The following is a 17,918-nucleotide window of genomic DNA, read 5'->3' on the forward strand; positions in this document are numbered from 1 at the left end:
GAATATTGACATCTGTGGTGCAGATAGTAGCAGGTTGTTGCTTTGAGGGGTGCATGAGTGAGTGGAATGGCTGGGCGTGTGGGCTTCATTGGTGAGTATGGTTAAATGGGCACTCCGCCACTGGTAGTCTGTCGACCAGGTGAGGCCGTAGGTAGGCTCTGGGAGCCAGGTAGAGTTCAGTGTAGAGTTCAGTGGGGCCCGAGGATCCTAAGAGAGGACCCGGGTAGCCCAATGCCAGAGAGGGCATCAGAGGGGTGAGAGAGCCAGGAGGGCCTTCCCCAGTTTAGGGTAGTTGTGAGGAGCTAGGCAAGCTCGGGTGGCGACTTCAGTGGCGGAGGTGCACAGGTAAGTAGGACCTGCTGGTAGAGCCACACGACCGAGCCCCGAAATTGTGCGAAGGCACAGATAGAAAAAATGGGGGAGTGAGACCCCAAATTTGGTAGGGCACCACAGGGTGGGTCAATGGGAATTGGCTTTTAGAACCACATAGTGTAAATAGGCCAATGGGATTGGCAGGGCAAGACCCCGGGTAGTGTAAAGTGAGTTAATGTCAATTAGACGATAGCTAGGATCAGAATCTCTACGCACCATACACATCCACTCACCAAGGTGACAGGACTCCACACCAAGTTTTTGCAGATGATTTGGATGGTAAAGACGCATCATGACGTAAGAGTGACATTGTGTGTATTCCACCTCTTCCTTCTTGGGAGGGATTGGAAACGAATTTGGCATAGGGGGAGATATGGGAGACAAGACGGTAGAGACGGAATTTGTAAAGTGTAAATACGGGGAAGGGCAAGGGTAGAGTAGGCTGACATGGGGGGTTACGTACTGCTAGGGACGAGCTTTCTCCGCTCGCTCTCCTGCGCCCCTCATGTTGCATTACCTCGTATTGATGTGTACCCTTGCGCCCTTTCCCCCACTGACTCTCTCTGCTTTGTCTTTCCTCCCCACCCATGGACCCATATCTTTTGTTGAGGGGAGTGTGCAGGAACCCTGAGCTGTGCGGCTGCACTTTTGCGCTGCACTCTGCTAGCTGTTGCCTGCACCGATACACCTATGGACCACATGTTCTGTGGCCTGGCACCTTTGCTGGGGCAGACCATCGCTGCAAACGTTACCTTGTGCCCTGCGGACTACTGTTTTAAGTGGCATCAATGCCATGCAGTCGGACCACCTAAGTTGGCCCCGCTGGCCGAGATAAAAACGGACACGGTTTGTGCCTTTTTATTAATTCCTTTGGTGTGTCAGAAAAGAAGACTTTAAGTCTTTATGATGGCACACCGAAGACGAAGCCAGAAGACGCAGCCAAGATGCAGCAGCCCAGCAGCCAAGCACAAGACATCATGGATTATTGACATGTGATTGTGCATTTTATGATGATTGTGCATGTTGGTGTATGGTGTATTGGTGCAGTGCATTCTGTATTGTTGTTCCTCCTCTCCAAATTTCTTTCTTTCCCACAAAATAACAGGTCCTGCGTTGTAGAATTGTAAATAATTAGGGTTATTCTTGTAAATAACATGCTCCCCACCGGCTTTATGTATAGTTTGGGAATTCTTTCCGTAATTCGGTTAATTGTGGGCGTGAGTCTGCTAGTTAGTACACAACGCAGTAGGTGGGACATATCTAGCGTTTAAAACTGTCACACACAGGGTGTTAGGTTAAATGTAGAGGGAAACCATACCTACGTGTCACACTAAGTTAAAAAGTAGTCCTGACCCTTGCATCAGAACCGGTCGTACTCACTTGTATGGGTTCGGCTCGGGAACGAGCCTGGCGAAGGAGGGGTGCAGTGTTACGGTTTTGAGAGTGTAAATATAACATCATTAAAGGTTATGGGTTTGCCCCCATCGTTAGTCCACAAGCAACACGTAGGCCCCTTAGAACATTAGTTATGTCATAATATGTGTGAGGATAAGGCCATTTCCACTATTGATATCTGCGTTATGTAAATAAATAATAAGCTTAGGTCCCGTTCATTTTGCGGCCACCCTCAAATCTACCTCATTGGGCAGCATCCATCTCGCGCCCCGATTCGGCTAATCCACCTCATTTGTTACGCGTTGGGCCAGCAGCGTTAGCTGCCAGTTGCTCGCTCAAACTAGTCGGGTGGCCACGAGGTGGGCCTGAAAAGGGGGAGGAGCGCGAGGTCGGGGCGTGGCCGCGTCAAGCAGCACGGCAAGGGCGGTGACGGTAAGGGCAACAACCAACCAGGGCTCGGTGGGCATGGCTTGAGAGGGCGTGGTAAAGGCGCATCTAGCAAGTGCTGGAAGGTTCGCTGAAAAGGCTATATAAGCGTGCGCACAAAGCCCTTGAAAAGGACTGGCACGATTCGCTCATGTATAACGACTGACCTGGAGGACTGATGAGCAAGGGGCTTTGTGAGAGGACTACAAGGAATCGCGCTTTGTGAAGAGAACGTGCAGAGGATACACGCATTGTAAAAGGACTTGGCCGATTTGCGCTCTGTGAGAGGACTCCTGCGGGAGAGGCGCTTTGCCAGTGAATTATATTGGGAGCGCATATAAAGCCCGGTTCATCTATTACGTACGCGACCGTGGTCGCAATTAACCGCCCAGCCAGCCCTACCTTTCGCCCCGCATTTAACCCCGTAATTGTCCGATCCGTGTCAACGACCCGCGGGGAGCTTCTGCCGCCCTGACCATCCTCTTCGCGGTGCGAGTTGAGGACCGGAGCGGACTGCCTGGACGCCATCATCCCTGGACCATCGCCCTGACCTTCTGCAATCCCCGTGTGAGTGTGTCTGAGTGTGAAACGGGCCCGTGTCCTGGGATAAGTTAAGACTGTAATAAGGCTGCACTGTGTGTTCTTCTTCTTCTTCCTGTACAAATTGTGAATAAACCAATCTGTTCTTCCTGTCTTTCCTGATTCGACCGTATCAGTGTTTTCCTCCATTGGGTAAGCGTGGCACGATTCGGAACCGCTCAGATCGGGTTTAGTGCTTGTTAACGGCTCGGATCACGGTTCGCTATCGCTCGGCGTTTCCACCTACAACCGTGATTCGGGCGGGGTTTATTTCCTTGCTTCCTGGGAGGCGTTGGTAATTAGTGATTAGTCCTATGACCCTACCCAACGCTGACCGGAAGTGACGTCATAGCCCCGGATCCCGTCGGCTAGTCAAAGACAAGGGGACTAACCCCCCCTTGGTAAGGGGAAAGGCCGACGCCGAGATCCGCAACAATATGTATATATATATATATATATATATATATATATATATATATATATACATAAATATATGTGTGTGTATATGACTGGAAGAGACTGGAAGAACCTGGCTGTGGTTTATGTAATATATGGAATTTCTTTTTACGAGTGTGTTCACCACAGCTCTTTTGTGGTGCGTTGGATGGCAAGACGTAAAATCGAGGTAACGGTCGGTCTTGGTGGGTTTCCTGTACTCTGCGGTACTTAAGCTTCCATTTGAGTTCCCCCTCACCAAGACGTCCAGAAACGGAAGCGACCCATCATGTTCTAAGAGCTGTGGTGAACACACTCGTAAAAAGGGCAAGGAATATTCCGTCCACCTTGGAGGACAAAAGGAGAGAGATCAATCATCTCAAATGGGTATTGAAAGCCAATGGCTACCCAGACCACCTCTGCCCAAAAAATGAAATGGTACTGGCAGCTCCAAGAACCCAGGACGTGCCACAGGAACCACCTAAGGGCTTCTGTGTGCTACCATTTGTGCCAGGAGTAGCTAAAAGGATTGGCAGGATTTTGAGACCGGTCGGGGTGAGGGTTAACTACCAACCGATATACACCTTGAGACGTGCACTGACCAAGGTCAAAGACAAAAGACAAAATAATGATTGCACAGGTGTGGTATACACCATTCCATGTGACTGTGGTGGAGAATACATAGGCGAGACTGGAAGAACCTCAGGCCAGCGCATTAATGAACACCAGAAGGCCTTTGAGTGTCATCACCCGGAAAGATCTGCTATCACCAAGCATGGAATAAGGGCGGCCCATGTTCCCCGATGGGACAATGTGTATGTGCTGGCAGCATCCCCGAACCGTGCCAGGAGGCGAATACTGGAGGCCTGGCACACTGGCCAAATGAGGGCACCGTTGACAGAGGAGACTGTGGCGTTACCACAGGCATGTGGACCTCTCGTGCATAAATACACCAGAGAGACACCGATGCTGGGAGGAGGACAAGGACAAAGTGGGACATAACCGACACAGGCAACAAGGACAACAAAACACAATACACTGCTCAAACACACACAAAACACGCAACATAAGCCGACCACGGGTCTATGGTCACGAAGTCTCGCAACACAGCTTTGTGATTGGTTGATGGAATAGGCCCACCCCTCCCCCCAGGTCTATCTCAGAGGAGGTGAACAAGGGAATTTCTCTTGATAAAGGCTAGTGGAGGCCCAGTGCACACTGGGTTGCTGGCCAAAATGTTGAGTTTTTCAAAGACAAAGCTCTTGGTTGGAGAATGGAAAAATGGATGTCGTGGATATAATTCCCAACTGCCGTTCATTACTTGATATATATATATATATATATATTTATATAATCTTTTTTTTTACTCATTCCTTTGCTTTGAGGAAGCTTTTCCACATTTTGTTGAAATAGACATTCAGGTCTATTGATGGCTTATGCTCGGCAGGACATCTTCGTGAACCTGGCGCAAGTGGACGGTCGGTTCTTCGTGTGCAATGTCGACGATTTTAAGTTTCTCGCTGAGATGATTCAACACATTCCTCTGAACCTTCGTGTACGTTATGTATTTTGCACAGCACCCATCAACCGCAAGCAGCCATTCCTCTGCACTTCCTTCCTCAAGGTACCATAATCATAGAACTCAATGTTGCTGTGCACTTTTTCTTCTATTTGATGAATTTCTTTGTTTGATGAACGTTTAAAATTTCCTGGTGGAAATCCATTTGTTCAACTAAAACGGCACTCGGTAGAGTGCATTCCTCCGCCAGGATGAACAATTTATGTTTTGTATCTTACTGATAGACCGGATCTGAATCACATACCCAACGTATCCACTTCGTTTTGTCATAACTTTCATAACCAAGTTTCGTCCGAATCAGTCCACAACTTTTTGAGATATCCTGCTCACAAACAGACAGACTAACAAACAGGGGTCAATACATAATCTCTGTCCACCTTTGGTGGTGGAGGTAATTCGAGTTGTACAAAGTTGCTGTGGGATTTTGTGGTCTATTGATGAGGATGTTCTGTGTTTCCTGTTCAGTGGATTGCATGCATTTTTCCATGTGCTGCAGTTTGCACGTCAATACAGTCGAAACGAACCACTCACCTACTCTTGGCTGTGCCGCCTAGTAGGCTGGCCTGTTTCTTCACCTCACAACATTCGTGACCTGGCACATCTTGAGGCTGTGCATGATGTTTGTGATCTGTACTTGTGGTTCAGGTGAGCACCAGCAGTGAAGATACTCGTCAGCCTAGGAAGCTGGAAATATCTTTGCTTGCCTCTCTTTAGTTATTCTTTGGATGTATATGTTCACTTTGTATTTCCTTACCACTTAACAATCGGGTTTCAAACTTTGAGGAATTAACTCTTGTTCCCTTCCTTTTCCGAACAGCTACCGCTTTCCAGACATGTTTATCGACCCAGAGCCAGTGCGCATCATCCAGAAACGATTGGACGAGATCGTGCAGGAGGGCGTTAAACGCATCACGTGCCTAATTCATGCTATGGATACTTCTACTAGTCCACAGATACTAGGTACCATGGAATTGGTCACATTGCAAGGGAAGAAGGCAATGGAGAAACAACTGGTCACCAGAAAAACTGATGCACCTCGGAAGAATTCATCCTCACAGGATAGGCCTGAATGTGACACCACAATATCGCAGAAACTTCCTTCTTCACTCACAGAGCAACTTGTGGCAAAGGGCCTCCTAACACCAGCAATGCTGAAGCAATTGCAAAAGGAGTGGATGGGCATAAAGGAGACAAGTGGTATTAACCTAGCACCTTATAAAGACCATACAGTTGCAGGTAACCCACAGCCCAAGAACTGGAGCAACAAGGAGACTGAGAGGAATATACGGAAAGGGACAGAATGGGACAGTAATGAGTGGGAAAGAGTAACTGATGAAAGAAGAGATTTGCCCAATGTGGATGAAGAGGGAAAAAGGGACACAAAGCCAACAGATGATGCTGAGGTTGAAGATGAGTGGAGGAAAGAAGATGCTGAGGTTGAAGATGAGTGGAGGAAAGAAGATGCTGAGGTTGAAGATGAGGGGAGGAAAGAAGATGCTGAGGTTGAAGATGAGAGGAGGAAAAAAGATGCTGAGGTTGAAGATGAGCAGAGGAAAGAAGATGCTGATGTTGAAGATGAGCGGAGAAAAGAAGATGCTGATGTTGAAGATGAGTGGAGGAAAGAAGATGCTGAGGTTGAAGATGAGTGGAGGAAAGAAGATGCTGAGGTTGAAGATGAGTGGAGGAAAGAAGATGCTGAATGTACTTATTCTCAGCCATCTGGGCAATAAGGGAATCCTCTGTGTGAGGTGGACTGTTGCATTTTCTTTTGAACAAAGAAAAACTTTTAAGAAAGCAAATTTGATGATTGGTCTCAAATCTAGCAAATATAAATTTAAAGCCTAAAACCTTTTGTCCACCTGTTTTCTTCCATCCCTTACATATTTGTGACGCCTGTATTTATAAAGCGGTGTTTTGGGTTGAAACCTTACTGTATAAATCGGAACAACTGTGGGTTTGCCAAATTATTATGCATCACATCAACATGGGATAATGAAGCCTGTTTTTTTTTGTTTTTTTTTTCATTAGAGCGGCAACCTTCCTGCAGGCATTGTTTATGGCCTTATTTTGCTGTGGTTTATGTAAAAATAAATTCATTTTTAAATTAGATTTAATGTTTAAAATCTACTTTTGGGTAATTTATGATAGCGACGCGTCGATGGGAAGGCACGGTAACCCCCCTTCCTCCCCCCACTACTTCAGTCATTATCGCTTGAACCAAACACCAAAGTTTGATGAAACTTCCCCACAAGCTTCCTATCTGATGCCGAACGAAGGTGTATTGACAACATCAAAATCTGCGCTCAATGAGGACTATGGAGGGGAGGGGTGGTGGGGGAGGGCTACCTTTTAATTAGTGTGACACTTAGGTGTAGTTACCCTCTACTTTTAACCTACTACCCTGAGTGCGACAGTTTTAACACTCGATATGTCCCAGCTGCTGCGTTGCGTCCTACCTAACTGACTCACGCCCACAATTAACCGAATTACAGAATTATTCTCAAACTAAACATTTAAGCTAGTGGCTGACCATTATTTACAAGACTACTATTATTTACACTACAACCCAGGACCTGTCTTTTGTGGGAAAAAGAAGAGAGATTTTGAGAAGAGGAAATGCCAATTGCAATGCACTGCACCGATACACCATACACCCATATGCACAATAAATGCACCATAATTTTAAAAATGCATGAAAAACACTATCACCAATGCACCAAAAACATTTCAAAGTTATAAAGGATGATGTCTTGTCCTTGACTTGACCGCTGGGCCGATGGATCTTGGCTTGATCTTCTTACTTGATGGATGAATTAATAAAAAGGGCACAAACCGCGTCCGCTTTTTTATTTATGGCCAGCAGGGCCAACTCAGGTGGTCTGCCTGCATGGCGTCGATGCCACTTAAAACAGTGGTCCGCAAGCCAGATACTGCTGGCAGCAATGGTCTGTCCCAGCAATAGGTGCCAGGTCACAGAACGTGTGGTCCATAGGTGCCAGGCCACAGAACGTGTGGTCCATATGGTGTATCAGTGCAGGCAGGCAGCGGGGTGCAGGCAGCAAGAGTGCGGCCACACCGCTCTGGGCACCTGCACACTTCCCTCGCACAAAAAACCATAGGTCCATGAGTGGGGAAGGAAGACAAAGCAGAGATTAGCGGGGGGCAAGGGCGCAAGGGTACACATCAAAACAAGGCAATGCGACATGGAGGGCGTGGGAGAGCGAGCTGAGAAAGCTCGTTCCTACTTGTTCGTCACCCCCCATGTCAATCTACACTACCCTTGCCCTCCCCCGTATGTACACAATTTACAAATCCGTCTCTACTGTCTCGTCCCCCATATCTCCCCTAAACCAAATTCGTCACCAATCCCTCCCAAGAAGGAAGGGATGGAATAAACACAATGTCACACCCACGTCAAGATGCGTCTTACATTCCAAACATTTGCCAAAACCTGGTGTGGAGTCCTATCACCTCGGTGAATGAGTGCGGATGGTGCGAAGAGATTTTCTTCCTAACTATCTTCTAAATGACATTAACTCTCTTTACACTACCCGGGGTCTTGCCCTGCCAATCCTTTGGCCATCTTTACCCTATGTGGTTCTAACAACCAATTCCCATTGACCATACTGTGGTGCTCTCCCAATTTGGGGTCTCACTCCCCCATTTTTTCTATACTGTGCCCTCGCACAATTTCGGGGCTGGGTCGTGTGGCTCTACTAGCAGGTCTACCTACCTGCGCACCTCCGCCACTGAAGCTGCCTCCCGAGCTTGCCTGCTCCTCGCGACTACCTAACTGGGGAAGGCCCTCCCTGGCACTTACCCCCTCTATGCCCACCTTGGCATCGGGCAACCCGGGTCCTTCCCTTGGATCCTCGGGCCCCACTCACAACTAACCTAACCGGCTCCCAGAGCCTACCTACTGCCTCACCTGGCCAACAGACTACCAGTGGCGGAGTGCTCATTTAACCATACGTACCAATTAAACCACACGCCCAGCCATTCCACACACTCATGCACCCCTCAAAGCAACAACTTGCTACTACTCGCACCACAGATGTCAATATCCAACAATTTACCTACTGCCTCTACCTAACTTTAAACTACCCGCCCCGGGTACTCGTGAAGGGGTCCATCCTTCCCCCATTCACTCCCTCGCACCATGCACTCCACACCACTAATTCCACACTACTCACTCCACACCATTTATTCCAGACCATTTATTCCAGACCATTTATTCACTTGCACCCTATGCAAGGCAATCACTCAATACACAATGACACACATCCTCAATACTCCACTCATACACTTTCACACACACACATCATTCACGAGCATTGCCTCTCAATTCCTCATTTGCTCACCAGCATCACCAAGACTCTCATTCACAATGCCTCATTTCAAGCCCATGCACACGGTGGTTCCCACAATTACACACACACAGCATCATCTGACGAGCTATTTCCCCTAATACTCGTGCTTCCCCTGTCATCCTTTTACACTAAGCACATCCCTCGTCATTATCATCCACCTAATCTCTCTACGTCCCCTCTCCCTGTCCAAATGTCACTACTTAAATCTCAAGTCTCCTATGGTAATCTCTAAGTCCCTAACAATTATCCTCGCCCACCCTGGCTAGTTCTCACTGCCAACCCCATAAACTACTGCTCCTTTGCCCCAATTGAATGGTACAACTACCATTCGCTATCATTACTACTACCAAATGTCCACTACTCTCGAGCCTCTCGTGCGGGAATACATTTCCACAGCTCGGCTTCAAAAAACCGAGCCATGTGTGCGGATGGTCAGTCTCCTGTTGGTTGGGTCCGTCCGGCATTTTCGATTCTGGGGAGGAGGCATACTCGGGCCGAGGTTCCAGGCGCCATCCCGGCGCGGAGCCTTTCGGTCTCCGGCCCGATGACCCAACCTCCCCCGGTCGGAACACCGCCCCCGCCAGGGGGCGAAGGTCTGACCTGGCCTTTCTCCCCCGGAATCGTGCCGGTCGCCGCTACGACGCGGCACCGACCATACAGGGTGGAGCCCGGCAGGAATCGTGCACGGCGCTCCTTGCGAGAGTGCCGCGGCAACGATCCCCGCCGGCCCCCGCAGCACACAAAACGCACCACGCCCCGAGAGCTCGCGTCGGCTATACGTCGGCCAAAGCGCTGCCCCGGTCAGCGTCGATGCTCGAGTCACATTCTCCCATCCACACCTCGCGACCCGTTCTACACTCACACATCGAGGCATCTCCATACACTCCTTTATCACACACTCCTCTGTTACACACCTTTCTTCCACGCACTCCTCCCGTGCACTCTCTTGCGCACACTTCTCCGTTACGTACACCCACTCAAGCGCTCTGGTGTGCATCCCCACACACTCTCCACAACCAACTCTGGTGTGCATTCCCGCACACTCTCCTCATCCATCCCACACTCTGTGTCGCACGTCGTTCCACCCTCTGTTTCACACTCCTCCCACTCACATACCATCATACCCTCGCGCTTCGGCGCCGTTCGCACACGCGCGCCATTCTCTTTCATACAGCGCACCACGGACCTTCCACAAGCGCCCGGGTGACACCGGGATCCCAAGCGCGCGAAAAATCCTTTTGCGCCAAACCTTTTCGCGCCATATACAGCCCGGCTTACCTTCGGGATCCTTTTCTCCTCATGCAGCTGCAAACTTTCATTTTGTGTAGGAAGTACGGCATCATGATGCGAACACGGACTTTGCACAGTTTCCATATTTTCCTCCCGCGATTGCTTTTCTGAGTCCACCGTCTTCTTAACCCCGATTTCAACTATTTCTTTTTCTTTAATTTCTTTTTCCTCGACGACCGCTGGCGCTAATAAAATTTTCCCTTCTACTTCGGCGGTCGTCGGCTTTCCCATACCCCGTGTCGCGATTTCTATACCAGTCCACGTAACTGCGCTTTGCCCAGCCTCACTTTCCCCGCGTTCCTCAAGCCGCGCTACCCCGTCGCATACCATTGTGCCTTTCCCGCTCGACCTGCGGTCTATGTCTTTCCCCATCTTTTTTATTCCCCCGATGTATTCGTTACTTTGGGCGTCCATTTTAATTTCCTACCCCAATAACCCATCTTTCATTTCTTGGGTGGATTTATTACCCATTTCCCTCATTTTATTCTTTAGTTCTTTCGTGTCCTCACCCGACCTGACAATAAAGGCCCTCATTTGTGCCATGATGGTGTCCATATAGGATTACATGTCCATATCCCCCATTTTTTTCATGTCCTTCTTAAATAGAGCCATGAATAACTGCATGTCATTAAACGGTACAGCGGGCGCGGCGCCGCCATTTTCTTTGCCAGCTGCCGCACCCTTATCAATGTTCCCCTCTTTTCCCAATTCTTCCCAGGGGTCCTGGATTGCCTCTAACCCTTCCTCCTCTTCTACCCCCAACGGCATCCGATCGCCTTGGCTATCCATGGCACGATTTAATTTGGTTTTCTAATAAAATTTCGGCCGCTCGTAATTTTGACCAAATTTATCCAACAGATAAAAAATTTGGTTCGGGTCCCAAATCCCACTCCCAGACACCAATTGTTACGGCCAATATGCAAAATTGGTGTCCAAAATTTGGTCTAAAAAATTTAGTCCCAGGTTCCAAATCCCAACTCCTGACTCCAATTGTTACGGATCTCCGACGTCGGCTCTCCCCTTATCAAGAGAAGGGTTAATCCCCTTGTCTTTGATCTGGCCGACGCGACCCTAGGGGTTATAACGTTCCTTCCGGTCGGTGGTAAATAGGGTTGTTGGTCGAGTTTTAGTCCTATTACCTAATTACTACCACCGACCGTAAAGCAAGGGAATAACTCCCACCCGAAACACGGATATTGTTGGAATATTGCCGAGTGGATAGCAATCCGCGACCCGAGCTGTTAACCAAGACTAGACCCGATTCTAGCGGTTCCGATCGTGCCACGTTTACCCAATGGAGAAAAGACTAGGACGATCGGATTAAGGAGAACTCAGAAAGAACAGGGCAATTTATTACAAATGTACAAAGAAGAAGAGGAAACGAAAGAATGTACAAGAAAGAAAGAGGAAGGAAAAGTACACAGGGCAGCCTTAGACAGTCTTACTCTATTCCCTGGACACGGGCCCGATCGCTCTCAGATTCGGTCTCAGACTCCGGACGCACACGGGGATGCATATGTTAGAGTGGAAGGTCCGGCGATGGTGTCCAGGCTCCAGTCCGGCTCCGGTCCAGCAGACGAAACCCGGCAGGCAGCTCTCCACGTAGTGTAACGCGAGCGGACAATTATAATGACGGGGGAAGGTAAGCGTGGGCTATCGGCGTACGTAATTTGTGTACCGGCGCTTTTGTACTGGCGCTACCGGTCTTACTCGCCCCAAGCGCCCCCTCCCCAATGTCCTGGACGCTGCGATTCTTGGCAATGCGTGCCGCGCACTCGCCCTTCGTACAGCGGGTTGCCACAGCGCGTCCTTTGTAATACCAATGCTTGGCTTCAGTCTTCGGTAATGAGCGCTGCTCCGTAAGTTCTTATCACAAGCCAACCTCCCAACAAGTCCTTCCAACTACGATAAGTCATTTCACTCAGGCATTTCATTTCACTCAGGCATTTCAGGCTCAGGAGTCTGGCATTTCACTCAGGCCAACTGGCACGGTCTTCAAGCAGCCATCAATCATCTGGACTGGTCTCCCATCTCTACCGCCTCTGACATCAACTCATCCTGGGAATTCTTTCAAAGTAAATTGCTCTCTCTCATGCACAGATTTATACCATCTCGTCTTCAGTTGTCATACCCTTCCTCCCGTCCATGGTACACGGAATCTTGTGGTGAGGCTGTTGCCCTGAAACAACTTGCTTTCGTCTCCTGGAAAGCAAATCCAACGGAAGGAAATCTCATTTCCTTTCACAAAGCCCGAAACAAGTGTGTGTCCACCCTCAGGAGAGCCAGGAAACAATATCTCACCATTCTCAAGACCGAACTCTCTTATCTGTCTCCCTCTTCCAAATCCTGGTGGCGTCTGGTCAAATCTGTTTCTGGTGTTTGTTCCCCCTCCATCCCCTCCCTCACCTCAAACGGCTTAACGGCTGACTCCGCACGTGAAAAAGCTGAATGCCTCAACTCTGTGTTTGCCTCTAAATCTTGTGTCCCAAACCCATCCCTCTCTGTACCCACCGTACCCAGTCGTACCAAGCTGCTCCTGGACTCTGTGTCCTTTCCTCCTGACAAGGTGGAAAAGTTTCTGTCAACCCTCGACTCTGATTCTGCAACTGGTCCTGACGGCATCAGCCCACGGGTCCTAAAATCATGTTCTTCTGCTTTTTCACTCCCTCTTTCTGTTCTCTTCACCCTCTCTTTTGCTCAAGGTCATCTGCCATCTGCTTGGAAATCAGCCAACATCACCGCTTTGCACAAAAAAGGTGCAAAAACAGATCCCAGCAACTACAGACCAATCAGCCTTCTCCCAATTATCAGCAAAGTCATGGAATCCATCATTGCTTCAGATATTAAATCTTTCCTCTTCTCCAATGGCTTGATCTCTGATCATCAATTTGGTTTCAGACCTGGTCACTCTACTCTGGACATGCTGCTTCTGCTTTCTCAACAATGGATGGAGGTCCTCAACGCCAAACAGGAAATTAGAGCTGTCTCCCTTGACATTTCACGTGCCTTCGATACGGTCTGGCACCCTGCTCTGCTCTCCAAACTCTCCTCCTTTGGTATACATGGAAATCTCCACGCATGGCTGGTGGACTTCCTCTCTGGTCGTAGTCAACGTGTGGCCCTGAATGGGTTTCTCTCATCTCCTCTTCCTGTTCAGGCTGGAGTTCCCCAAGGTAGTGTTCTGGGCCCTGTGCTTTTTCTGGTCTTCATCAATGATCTCTCTGACTCTCTTGAAAATCCTCTCTATCTCTTTGCTGACGACTCTACTCTCTGTCGCTCCATTCCTCATCCCTCAGATCGGCAGTCTGCAGCCTCCTCACTCTCTGCAGACCTGGACAAAATCACAGACTGGTCAAACAAGTGGAACATGTCTTTCAATCCTGACAAATCTCACACTCTTACAATGTCTCTCCGAAAGGACCGACTGGACAACGCTCCCATCTACTTTCTCAACAATCCTCTCCAAGAAGTTCTGTCGCTCAAGCTTTTGGGTCTCACTATCTGCCATGATCTTTCTTGGGAAAACCACATTTCCAAGCTGGCCTCCAAAGCCAGTCGCCGACTGGGCATCCTCCGTCGTGCGAAGTCCTTCCTTGGCACACCTGAGCTCCTCACCACATACAAGGCTTTCATCCGCAGCTCAATGGAATACTGTTCCCCCCTCTGGGCTGGTGCTCCTGCCTCACACCTTGCTCGGCTTCACGCTGTTGAGGCCAAAGCTTTCAGAATCATTGGAATCTCCTGCGATGTAGTCAACACCGAGGGCCTTTCACTCACTCACCGCAGGCAGGTTGGTGGTCTTTCTGTCTTCTACCGACTCCTCTCCGGCCTTGCTCCCCCAGCTCTCTCTGTGCTCTGTCCCCCCAATATTCCTTCAGGTCGCACAAGATCTGCCTGCAACCCTCTTATGGTTAAACTGCCAAAGTCTAGGCTCTCTGCTCACCTTCACTCTTTCATTCCCCTTTCTCCCGCCTCTGGAACAAACTCCCCCACCCCCTTCAATCCCACTCCTCCCTCCAGGTCTTTAAAACAGCTGTTCACCACCATCTCTTATCGTCCCCCATCGAAAACCTTGATCTTTTCTACCCCCGGTAATTCACCCCAGAGTCCTTGCAGTGTTCATATGTTTTAATCCTCTCCCACCTCCCCCCAAGTCCTCCCGATGTCCCTGCTCTCAAATGTTGTGTTTGTGTCCTTCCCCCTCTTCCCCCTCTCTTTTGTGTCCTTCCCCCTCTCTCCCCATCTTGTCTGCCGCTCCCCTTGTTTTTTGTGTTTTGTGTGTCGGTTTGTCTTTTTGTGTGATTAATGTTAGCTCTTTCACGAGCCTCGATCTTGTATACAAAAAAAAACAAAAAAAACAAAAAAAAAACACGTCTTCTGTGCACAGTTCTCTTAGCACAAGCTTCCTACGAGAGTCCTCTCAAAGGGCTTTGCGTGCGCGCTTTTATAACATAAGTCAGCGAACGCTCTCGAAGCCCAAAACCACGCCTGTCAGGCGATCCCACTCCAGCCCTGGTTGGCTGGTTATGGCTTACTGGCCCCGCCTTGTTGGCTGGGTGACGTGGCCGCACCTCCTTCCTGGCCCTCCGCCCCCTTTTCGGGCCTTACCTCGTGGGTTTCTGGGCTGGTTTCGAACGCTGCTGACAAAGGCGCGTAACAAATTGGGAAGGGCCATGGGGCACAGACTGGAACGCGCTTAATGGCGTCGCTTGGAAGGGAGGCTGCCAAAATGAACGGAAGGGCCTACTCTTATTTGATTGATGCAACTATTGGAAAATGGCCTCATCTAAACACAGACTATGAAATAACTGACGTCCTATGGTGACCTACGTGTTGCTTGTGGCCTATCTATGGGGTGCAACCTTTAACCTTTAATGATGTTATATGTGTGGGTTCTCAAAACCGCAACAATATATATATATATATATATATATATATATATATATATATATATATATATATATATATATATATATATATATATATATATATATCGTTACGGCACCAGAGTACGGCACTCCCCTTGGGGGGGGGGGGGGGGGGGTTAATCCCCCCTTCTATTTTCACTGGCCGTCTCCACTCCTGACGCTGCACAGCTACCCCCGAAGAGGGCAGGTGCACAACCTCGTTCGTACCGCGGACAGATGTTAATTGCCGAGCGGTTTTAGCAACCGCGGCACGAACTATTAACAAGGACTAGACCCGATTCTTGAACGTTGGCCAAAATCGCGCCACAGGTTTTCAATGAGGGAAATCACTAAAACGACCGAATGTGAAGAAGAAGCAGAACAAAGGTGGGAAATACAAATATGATTTATTTACTAATTACTATTTACACAATCAAAGAAACCAAGGAAGAAGGAAGAATAAGAAAATAATTACAGAAAGAGGGACGGACCAGAAGGACACAGTGCAACGCTAGCTTACCTATGGCAGTCTTACTTAAAAACCCAGGACAGAACAAACAAAGACAGACTCACACGAATGGGAAATGAAGGCAGGCACGAATGGCTGGAAAGGGAGGAAGGTTCAGCTCGGACCAGAGAGATGGCTGGACGGACGAGGCGGGATCACAAGGCGGGGAGGATGCGGGTCCGGTCCGTGTAAACGGCAAGGCTCGAGGTGAGCGGCCGCCGATCCTCCGCAATCTGGGTCGCACGGTCGCGTTGCTTCGCCGCAGCGGGTCGAAAACTGCACGTCAAAGCTCAACTCTCAGCTCCTCCTTCACTCAACTGCTCCGTGCGCCCCCCTCACTCATCTCTTTTAGCAGTCCCTCCGTCGCCCTTTTTATTGCCCTCCCCGAGATCAAGCTGCGGGCTACAAGGGCACGCCTACCGGGCCGCTCACTGCAGTGCCGGTTGGCTGGCACGGGCTCTTTTGCTCCACCTTTGATGATGATCGGCGGAGACACGCCTTTCTTCCCCAACTTGACCGCGTGCGTAATGGAGTTTGGGGTGAAGGTGGTGCCAATAACCCCACCCAAAGTTACTGGCACTTCGAAGATGCCATGGGGGCGTCGGAGGGATCTATCTTATGTCAATTCGGTGCAATGCAGTGTCAACTAGTGGGAACAGAGCCTTAAACTAATACACATAATAAGGAGATAACTACTGAACAGGGAGATCTATGATTTGCTACGTGATGCGATGGAGTAACTACGAGGACGACCTTTTGACCTTTACACTACGGAGGGTGATATTTTCACACAAAAAAAACACAATTCTCAAATCCACAACACTGCACGTCCCGGCCTATTAAACTTTTACCTTTATATGTGGTTACCATTGTGTGATTCCCCCTCAACAGAACGGGATACCTGCTGATTCACCCATTTGATACTGACCCATTTGGCTCATCTGCAATACCGATCTGTGAGATTGGGTTGTGGAAAAGCCACAGGTGAGAGAGACTCTCTGGAAATCACCGATTGAACAGGTGGAGAGATCTTTCCTGGAAGTACGAGTGGAGCTTATAGGAGTAAGCCTGGCAAAAACGCATCCAATGCTACTCTGTAAAAGGTGGAACAAACCTCAATAGATTGTATTTACAGTACACATGGTGGATAGCATATACAGGTGTATTCCAAAGTGCAGATCCTAGTAATTTACCTGGTACATTGAGTGAATACTGAGTGTTATTCACACACAGGCAGAATGGGGAATGGGGCCTGTCAGGGTACAAAAGTTGAACCAGATATTCTACGAAAAGGTACTTGTACATATTATATGTACGACCGTTATGGTGTAGAGGCCATTAGGGAGGTTGAGAATTGGTATTTGTGGACAAAGGGACATGCTAAGGAGTTTCCAAGAGATGGTACATTTGAGCGAAGTCGATTGGAGAGATTAGGACAAGAATTGAAAGCCAGGAAGAGACAGAATCTAATGGTAGACTGGCTTGCATTCCATCATTGGGATGTTGAATCCAGGAAATGGGAACAGCAAGAAAGGATAACGGACCTATAACTTGCACTCAAAAGGATACAGGATGCATTGGAGGAGATAAATGCACAACTGCCCTTGAATGTAGGAATAAAAGTGACAGTTGTCCCATCTGATTCCCATTTGTCTCCCCCAAAAGAACAGTACAGAGAATTTTCTTATGATCCGAGGGAAAATCAGAGATCTAATGACGAGGCCAGGTGTTTTAAGTGTGGAAATATGGGACACTGGAAACGACGTTGTCCATATTCAAATAGGAAGACTAGTTCATAGGGCAAACCAAGATCAAGGGTACCAGTGCTTACCGGTACCTCAGATAACGCTTTGGCCTTCATTGCTGCAGATCCCAAATGACGACTGGCCTCAACAGATTAGATCACTAGACCAACATGAGTAACTGTCGATGCTTCTTGTGTCTGAAAAGTTTTTGGAGCAAGAATGATTCATTTTTTGCTTGTTAGCAAATTAATTGATCAAATGCCGAAATTGGATACTTTTTGGAACATAGAATTAAAAGATCCAGGAATAGAG

General features: G+C 48.6%; 1 protein-coding gene across 3 annotated transcripts in view; it reads left to right on the top strand.

The window, feature by feature from the left end:
• SUPV3L1 (Suv3 like RNA helicase) overlaps positions 1 to 6,895 on the top strand; it is a 60,176-nt gene extending 53,281 nt beyond the window's left edge. For all 3 annotated transcript variants that reach the window (XM_068111043.2, XM_068111044.2, XM_068111045.2), the window contains 3 exons: positions 4,655 to 4,831; positions 5,283 to 5,431; positions 5,604 to 6,895. In XM_068111043.2, the coding sequence (XP_067967144.2) occupies positions 4,655 to 4,831; positions 5,283 to 5,431; positions 5,604 to 6,516 (1,239 nt within the window). In that variant the 3' untranslated portion in view covers positions 6,517 to 6,895. The remainder of the gene's footprint in view (positions 1 to 4,654; positions 4,832 to 5,282; positions 5,432 to 5,603) is intronic.
• Positions 6,896 to 17,918: the final 11,023 nt, after the last annotated feature.

The sequence above is a fragment of the Myxine glutinosa genome, chromosome 3, assembly GCF_964187855.1.
Source record: "Myxine glutinosa chromosome 3, kmMyxGlut1.1, whole genome shotgun sequence".
Classification (NCBI taxonomy): domain Eukaryota; kingdom Metazoa; phylum Chordata; class Myxini; order Myxiniformes; family Myxinidae; genus Myxine; species Myxine glutinosa.